General features: G+C 41.4%; 1 protein-coding gene across 1 annotated transcript in view; it reads left to right on the top strand.

Moving 5' to 3' along the window:
* The first annotated feature begins 1,067 nt into the window (after positions 1 to 1,067).
* Positions 1,068 to 8,596, top strand: part of svopl (SVOP-like) — an 8,121-nt gene continuing 592 nt past the window's right edge. Inside the window, exons 1-13 of the mRNA XM_054624888.1 lie at positions 1,068 to 1,156; positions 2,019 to 2,128; positions 2,861 to 2,946; positions 3,054 to 3,152; positions 3,923 to 3,994; positions 4,101 to 4,225; positions 4,375 to 4,438; positions 4,586 to 4,711; positions 4,938 to 5,066; positions 5,171 to 5,244; positions 6,258 to 6,454; positions 7,182 to 7,293; positions 8,337 to 8,418. Coding sequence (XP_054480863.1) covers positions 1,116 to 1,156; positions 2,019 to 2,128; positions 2,861 to 2,946; positions 3,054 to 3,152; positions 3,923 to 3,994; positions 4,101 to 4,225; positions 4,375 to 4,438; positions 4,586 to 4,711; positions 4,938 to 5,066; positions 5,171 to 5,244; positions 6,258 to 6,454; positions 7,182 to 7,293; positions 8,337 to 8,418 — 1,317 coding nt within the window. The 5' untranslated portion in view covers positions 1,068 to 1,115. The remainder of the gene's footprint in view (positions 1,157 to 2,018; positions 2,129 to 2,860; positions 2,947 to 3,053; positions 3,153 to 3,922; positions 3,995 to 4,100; positions 4,226 to 4,374; positions 4,439 to 4,585; positions 4,712 to 4,937; positions 5,067 to 5,170; positions 5,245 to 6,257; positions 6,455 to 7,181; positions 7,294 to 8,336; positions 8,419 to 8,596) is intronic.

The following is an 8,596-nucleotide window of genomic DNA, read 5'->3' as shown; positions in this document are numbered from 1 at the left end:
ATCAGACCAGGTGAGCTCTCATCAGACCAGGTGAGACCTCATCAGACCAGGTGAGACCTCATCAGACCAGGTGAGACCTCATCAGACCAGGTGAGCTCTCATCAGACCAGGTGAGACCTCATCAGACCAGGTGAGCGGTCTCATCAGACCAGGTGAGACCTCATCAGACCAGGTGAGCGGTCACCTGTTCTAGAGCCAACAGGTGAGCGATCAGCTGATCTGCCGGCGTCACATGACAGGACTGTGTGAGCAGCATCCTGTAGTGTTTCAGGTCTGAGATTGTGTTACAAACATTAAAAATGTGTTCAAATTCAAACTGCAGTCGCTGATTTTGATTTATTTTCATTTTTTTTCTTCTGAAGTTTTAAACCGGAGATTAAATAATATTTTACAGAAACAACCAAACAATAAAGTTTATATGTGAACCAATCAAAACGGAGAACACAATAAAGAAAAGGTTCATATTCAGGAGGTCAAGACTTTATTATGTATTATGTATCTCAGATATTAAGATATTAAGAATACATCAACGACAATATTTAAAGGTTTCACTTTATTCTCTAAATGATTTTTTTAATTCTCAGTTATAATAATTCATTTCTCATAATAGATTGAAATCAGTAAAAGTAAATAATCCTGAGATTCATTTTTACCTCAAATGTTGAAAAAACTAAATGAATCTTCTTCTATGAATGAAGCGTGTAGAAACACCTCCTCCTCTTCCTCCTCCTCCTCCTCTTTATCCTCCTCCTCCTCCTCTTTCCTCCTCCTCTTCCTCCTCCTCCTCCTCCTCTTTATCCTCCTCCCTCCTCCTCTTCCTCCTCCTCCTCTTCCTCCTCTTTATCCTCTTCCTCCTCCTCCTCTTCCTCCTCCTCCTCTTTATCCTCCTCCTCCTCTTTCTCCTCCTCTTCCTCTTCCTCCTCCTCCTCTTTATCCTCCTCCCCCTCTTCCTCCTCCCACTCCAGTTCCTAGTGACGTACAGGTAGTTGACGTTACTTCCGGGTTCACCTGGCAGGTAAGGCAGTTTTAAGCGGACTCCTGCTGCTCTCCCGTTTCTCCTTTCCTCCTCCTCCTCCTCCTCCTCCTCCTCCTCCTCCTCGTCCTCCCGCAGTAGAATGAGAAGAGACCCGACGGACGGATCGTGTTGGACAAACTTGTGAGTGAGTGAATTCATTAAAACAAAGAAAAGAGAAAGAGTTTAAAGTTAAAGTGCACCTGAGGAAGAGGACCTGTTGACTTCCTGAGAGAACGCGACGCTGACGTCACGCTGCTGTTTCTATAAATAGTCTCATATTGTTGTGATTCATTGATTCATAAAGCTTCTGCTTTAAAAAATCAGTTTATCACCAAGACTCAACTTCAGAGCTCTGGACACCTGTCTGCCCAAACCAGTTCAGTGTCTCTGACCAAACCAGTTCAGTGTCTCTGACCAGTGTCTCTGACCAAACCAGTTCAGTGTCTCTGACCAAACCAGTTTCTGTGAGTCTGAAACCTGCCGTCTGTTTATCTGTCAGAGATTTATGCAGCATAATAATGAAACATAAATATAGAAGCACAGATTAGTCTAAATGATGAGATGATTTTAAACACCTGGACACTGAACGGTTTTAATCAAACAACAATATTCAACTTTAAGTAAAGACAAATGTGAGTTAAATAACCGATTCATCTTTATTATTATTATTATTATTATTATTATTATTATTATTATTAATATACTAAATACTTTGAATGAATTTAGTGGATGCAGTTCGACGTGAACAGGAATATGTGAATAAATATAATGTATTCATTTTATGAATCCCTGTTCAGTGAAGCAGAAGTCTTTATGTATTTAACATTAAAGTAAGAGTCATATTTAACACATATTTTATTATTGAATTGAAACCAGTTTAAAGGATCAAAAGTTGCTCAGATAGTTAATGAATCATCTAATATTCATGAATCCTTTAGGTTTGAACACTGTGTGTTTTTACTGAACATATTCATAAACCAGGGACAGGTTGGTCTTTGTTCAGGATGGGAGATCAAATGAAGAATCAGCTCGTGAGCGCCATCCACCTGCAGGAGGTGGAGATGCAGGAGAAACCTGCAGACAACCAGCAGGGCAGCAAGAACACAAACAATGGTGAGTGTCAGATCAATAATCAATAATCAATAATCAATAATCAATAAGGAGTTGATAGCAGCCTCTGTTGTTCCTCTTCCGGCCATCAGGGGGCAGCACAGAGTCAAAAATAATGAAATGTAGAATGTGATTTATATATAAACTAGTCTCCACATGAAAAGTTATTAATGAAAATAAATAAAACAAATATATTTCTGATGCACACACACACTAATAATAAACTAATAATAATATTTAATCCAATGGTGATGAAGATGTGATGGTGATGATGGTGATAATGGTGATGAAGATGATGATGGTGATGAAGATGTGATGGTGATGATGGTGATAATGGTGATGAAGATGATGTTGATGAAGATGATGTTGATGAAGATGATGATGATGATGATAATGGTGATGAAGATGGTGATGATGGTGATGATGATGATGATGATGGTGATGATGGTGATGAATGATGATGATAATGGTGATGAAGATGATGGTGATGATGGTGATAATGGTGATGAAGATGATGATGGTGATGATGGTGATAATGGTGATGAAGATGATGATGGTGATGAAGATGTGATGGTGATGATGGTGATAATGGTGATGAAGATGATGTTGATGAAGATGATGATGATGATGATAATGGTGATGAAGATGGTGATGATGGTGATGATGATGGTGATAATGGTGATGAAGATGAAGATGATGATGATGTTGATCTGTCGGCGGTTTGATTCCCTGCAGAGACGTTCTCCGTTGAAGAAGCTGTTGAAACCATCGGATTCGGTCGTTTTCACATCCTGTTGTTTGTCATCATGGGCAGCGCCAACGTGAGCTCATCAATACCGTCAATAATACAGAAATACATATATATATATATATATATATATAATATATAAATATATGTGTGTGTATTAATACCTGTATGTGTGCTTAGATCGTGGAGGCCATGGAGATCATGCTGTTGGCCGTAGTTTCTCCAGAGATCCGCTGTGAGTGGCGTCTAGAAGACTGGCAGGTCGCTCTCGTCTCCACGGTGAGTCCACTTATTGATCTTATATCGATCAATCGAACAATTAATAATGTTGGATTATTGATTATATAGGATGCATTCAGGGGGTCTTGAAATGAATCAATCGATAAAGTACTACTTTACTACAGTTCTACAGTACTACTGTAGTACTGTAGAACTGTAGTACTGCTCATACTCACTGTAGTACTGTAGTACTGCTCATACTCACTGTAGTACTGTAGTACTGCTCATACTCACTGTAGTACTGTAGTACTGCTCATACTCACTGTAGTACTGTAGTACTGTAGTACAGTAGTACTGCTCATACTCACTGTAGTACTGTAGAACTGTAGTACTGCTCATACTCACTGTAGTACTGTAGTACTGCTCATACTCACTGTAGTACTGTAGTACTGCTCATAGTACTGTACATAGTACTGTAGTACTGTAGTACTGCTCATACTCACTGTAGTACTGTAGTACTGTAGTACTGCTCATACTCACTGTAGTACTGTAGTACTGTAGTACTGCTCATACTCACTGTAGTACTGTAGTACTGCTCATACTCACTGTAGTACTGTAGTACTGTAGTACTGCTCATACTCACTGTAGTACTGTAGTACTGCTCATACTCACTGTAGTACTGTAGTACAGTAGTACTGCTCATACTCACTGTAGTACTGTAGTACTGCTCATACTCACTGTAGTACTGTAGTACTGTAGTACTGCTCATACTCACTGTAGTACTGTAGTACTGTAGTACTGCTCATACTCACTGTAGTACTGGTTCTCAGATGGTGTTCCTGGGCTTCATGGTCTGTGGAGTTTTAAGTGGATACCTCGCTGACAGATATGGACGCTGGAAGGTCAGAAACACGTTTATCATACCATATACTTTATGTAGTATACATCATGTGTATATTCCTGTGTATTTATATATATATATATATAACTATATATATATATACTCAGGTGGTGTTTGGAGGGTTTGTGTGGAGCGCGTACTTCTCTCTTCTCACCTCCTTCGCTCCGTCATACGGTTGGTTCATCTTCCTCAGAAGCATGGTGGGATGTGGAGTCGCAGGAGTGTCCCAGGGGTCAGAGCAGCACACACACACACACACACACACACACACACACACACACACACACACACACACACACACACACACACACACACACACACACACACACACACACACACACACTAGCCGCCACATTGTTGATGTTGATGTTGTTGTTTCAGGTTTGTGTTGAAGACAGAGTTCATCCCGGCTAAGTACCGAGCCATCCTCCTTCCTCTGGCCACCGTGAGTCTCCTTTACACGTACAAACCTACAACATGAACCAGAGACTTATTTTTGAAGTCTCGTTATGAGGTCTCGCTAAGAGGTCTCACCTGTCTGATGATGTCATGATGGAGATGTCCCAGCATGCTCTCTGTCTCTGTGTGTCAGATCTTCTGGATGTTAGGCTCCATGCTCATCATCGTTCTGGGGATGTTGGTGGTTCCCACTCTGGGCTGGAGGTGGATGATCCGCCTCTCCGTCACCCCCAGCATCATCCTCATCTTCCTCTTCAAGGTGAGACGTCGCCTCACCTGTCTGTCTGTCCTCACCTGTGTGTCCTCCTCACCTGTGTGTCCTCCTCACCTGTCTGTCTTCACCTGTCTGTCCTCCTCACCTGTCTGTCTTCACCTGTCTGTCCTCCTCACCTGCCTGTCTGTCCTCCTCACCTGTCTGTCCTCCTCACCTGTCTGTCTGTCCTCCTCACCTGTCTGTCTGTCCTCACCTGTCTGTCCGTCTCCAGTTCATCCCTGAGTCGGCTCGTTATAACGTGTCAGCAGGAAACATTCCTGCTGCTCTGGAGACTCTGAAGAAAATCGCTAAAATGAACCGAGCGTCTCTTCCTCCGGGACGGCTGGTGGAGCCGATGGTGGTACGTTTAAATATAATATCAGTATTTATTCATTTCATATCATAATTCATAATTCATAATGAATAAGTTGATATCAGTATTACATCACTCTCTCGTTGTCTCAGGAGCACAGAGGCAGTTGGAGGATTCTGTTCAGTTCTTCGTTCAGGACGACGACTCTGCTGCTGTGGTTCTCATGGTAACGACTCCTCACTCCTACACGTGATCAATAAATGATTATTACTAGGACTTCTGTATGTGGCTTCATTAGACAACAGCAATCATTATAATAATAATAATAATAATAATAATAATAATAATAATAATAAAAACACAGTCCATTAAAACAAGGAAGAAAACATGAAAAGACAAACATTGTCAGTCAAAGTGAATTATTCTCCCTTCAATCGGTTATGATCAATATATGTGATCACTATGTGATCAATATGTTCAATATGTGATCACTATGTGATCAATATGTGATCACTATGTAATCACTATGTAATCAATATGTGATCAATATGTGATCAATATGTAATCACTATGTAATCACTATGTAATCAATATGTGATCACTATGTGATCACTATGTAATCAATCAACAATATGTGATCACTATGTAATCATCAATATGTGATCACTATGTGATCAATATGTAATCAATATGTAATCAATATGTGATCACTATGTAATCACTATGTAATCAATATGTGATCATATGTGATCACTATGTAATCACTATGTAATCAATATGTAATCAATATGTGATCACTATGTGATCACTATGTAATCACTATGTAATCAATATGTGATCACTATGTGATCACTATGTAATCAATATGTAATCAATATGTGATCACTATGTAATCACTATGTAATCAATATGTGATCACTATGTGATCACTATGTAATCAATATGTAATCAATATGTGATCAATATGTGATCACTATGTAATCACTATGTAATCACTATGTAATCAATATGTGATCACTATGTGATCACTATGTAATCAATATGTGATCACTATGTGATCACTATGTGATCACTATGTGATCACTATGTGATCACTATGTAATCAATATGTAATCAATATGTGATCACTATGTGATCACTATGTGATCACTATGTAATCAATATGTAATCAATATGTGATCAATATGTGATCACTATGTGATCAATATGTGATCAATAAATGATCAATACGTCCCTCAGGTTCGTGGCGTCCTTCACGTACTACGGCTCGGTTCTCGGCAGCTCGGAGCTCCTGGAGAAGAACTTGTTGTGTTTGACGGATCCGGATCCAGATCATCTGGTCAAACACCAGAACCAGGACGGACTCTGTCACTGCATCCCGTTCCAGCTCCGGGACTACCAGACCCTGCTCATCAGCTGCCTGGGGGAGGTGGCCTGTGAGTTTAGTATTATTATTATTATTAATATTATTATTAATACTAATATATCTATTAAATTAATCTATTATTATTATTATTATTATTAATTAATATAAACTTAATATACATTGATAGTTTATATCAGCTGCCTGGGGGAGGTGGCCCCTGAGTATAATAGGAGTCATTGTTATTAATATTAATAATGAATTATTATTATTATTATTATTATTATTATTATTTATTAATAATAGATTAATTTAATGTCCTGTCCTGGGGGACAAACGAGCCAGAAAAAACACAACATGTCAACTGTTAAAATATGTCTCCTCTTTGTCCTCCTCTCTCCCCTTTGTCCTCCTCTCTCCTCTTTGTCCTCCTCTCTCCTCTTTGTCCTCCTCTCTCCCCTTTGTCCTCCTCTCTCCTCTTTGTCCTCCTCTCTCCTCTTTGTCCTCCTCTCTCCCCTTTGTCCTCCTCTCTCCTCTTTGTCCTCCTCTTTGTCCTCCTCTCTCCTCTTTGTCCTCCTCTCTCCTCTTTGTCCTCCTCTTTGTCCTCCTCTCTCCTCTTTGTCCTCCTCTCTCCTCTTTGTCCTCCTCCTCTCTCCTCCTCTTTGTCCTCCTCTCTCCTCCTCTCTCCTCTTTGTCCTCCTCTTTGTCCTCCTCTCTCCTCTTTGTCCTCCTCTCTCCTCCTCTCTCCTCTTTGTCCTCCTCTCTCCTCTTTGTCCTCCTCTCCTCCTCTCTCCTCCCAGTGGTCCCAGTAAACATTTGTTTGCTGAACGTGTTGGGGCGGAAGATGAGTCTGACTGTTCTGCAGCTGGGGTCGGCCATCTTGTTCATGTTGCTCAACATCTGCACCTCCATGTAAGAACTTCTGACTTGTAGTCTGACTGGGTCCTGGTTTACCGGGACCTCCAGTTCAACGTTGTCCTGGTTTACCAGGACCTCCAGTTCAACGTTGTCCTGGTTTACCAGGACCTCCAGTTCAACGTTGTCCTGGTTTACCGGGACCTCCAGTTCAACGTTGTCCTGGTTTACCAGGACCTCCAGTTCAACGTTGTCCTGGTTTACCAGGACCTCAAGTTTGATTTGATTTTTTTGATTTGATTTATTTATTTCAGACATATCAAAATACAAATCAAACATCGCAAATAACACCAAACAAAATAAAAAACATGACACTACAATAAACAAAAGCGATGTGCCAATTATTTCACTAAAGTAAGTTCAACGTTGTCCTGGTTTACCAGGACCTCCAGTTCAGACCTCCAGTTCAACGTTGTCCTGGTTTACCGGGACCTCCAGACCTCAAGTTCAACGTTGTCCTGGTTTACGTTGTCCTGGGACCTCCAGTTCAACGTTGTCCTGGTTTACCAGGACCTCCAGTTCAACGTTGTCCTGGTTTACCGGGACCTCCAGTTCAACGTTGTCCTGGTTTACCGGGACCTCCAGTTCAACGTTGTCCTGGTCCAGTTCAACGTTGTCCTGGACCTCCAGTTCAACGTTGTCCTGGTTTACCAGGACCTCCAGTTCAACGTTGTCCTGGTTTACCAGGACCTCCAGTTCAATGTTGTCCTGGTTTACCAGGACCTCGAGTTCAACTTGGTCCTGGTTTACCGGGACCTCCAGTTCAATGTTGTCCTGGTTTACGAGGACCTCCAGTTTACCGGGTCCTGGTTTACCAGGACCTCCAGTTTACCGGGTCCTGGTTTACGAGGACCTCCAGTTTATCAGGTCCTAGTTTACGAGGACCTCCAGTTCAACGTGGTCCTGGTTTACGAGGATCTTCATTTTAACGTGGTCCTGGTTTTATAAGGACCTCCAGTTCAACGTGGTCCCGGTTTACGAGGTCCTCCAGTGTCTCTGGTTCCAGGTTCATTCCGACCTTCTGTCCCGTCTCTCTCCAGGTTCGGGTTCACCGTGCTGCTGTTCCTGCTCCGGTCTCTGGTCTCCATGAACTTCAATGTGGTTTATATTTACACAGCTGAGGTATGTTTGTACTGGTTCTACTGGTAACAGCTGTTTATTGATCAGGTCTCAGGTGTTTATTGATCAGGTAACAGGTGTGTTTGTGTCTCAGGTGTTTATTGATCAGGTAACAGGTGTGTTTGTGTCTCAGGTGTTTATTGATCAGGTAACAGGTGTGTTTGTGTCTCAGGTGTTTATT

Source organism: Anoplopoma fimbria, chromosome 23, assembly GCF_027596085.1.
Source record: "Anoplopoma fimbria isolate UVic2021 breed Golden Eagle Sablefish chromosome 23, Afim_UVic_2022, whole genome shotgun sequence".
Classification (NCBI taxonomy): domain Eukaryota; kingdom Metazoa; phylum Chordata; class Actinopteri; order Perciformes; family Anoplopomatidae; genus Anoplopoma; species Anoplopoma fimbria.
Note: the sequence above shows the minus strand (reverse complement) of the source record. Positions and strands in the feature narration are given on the sequence as shown.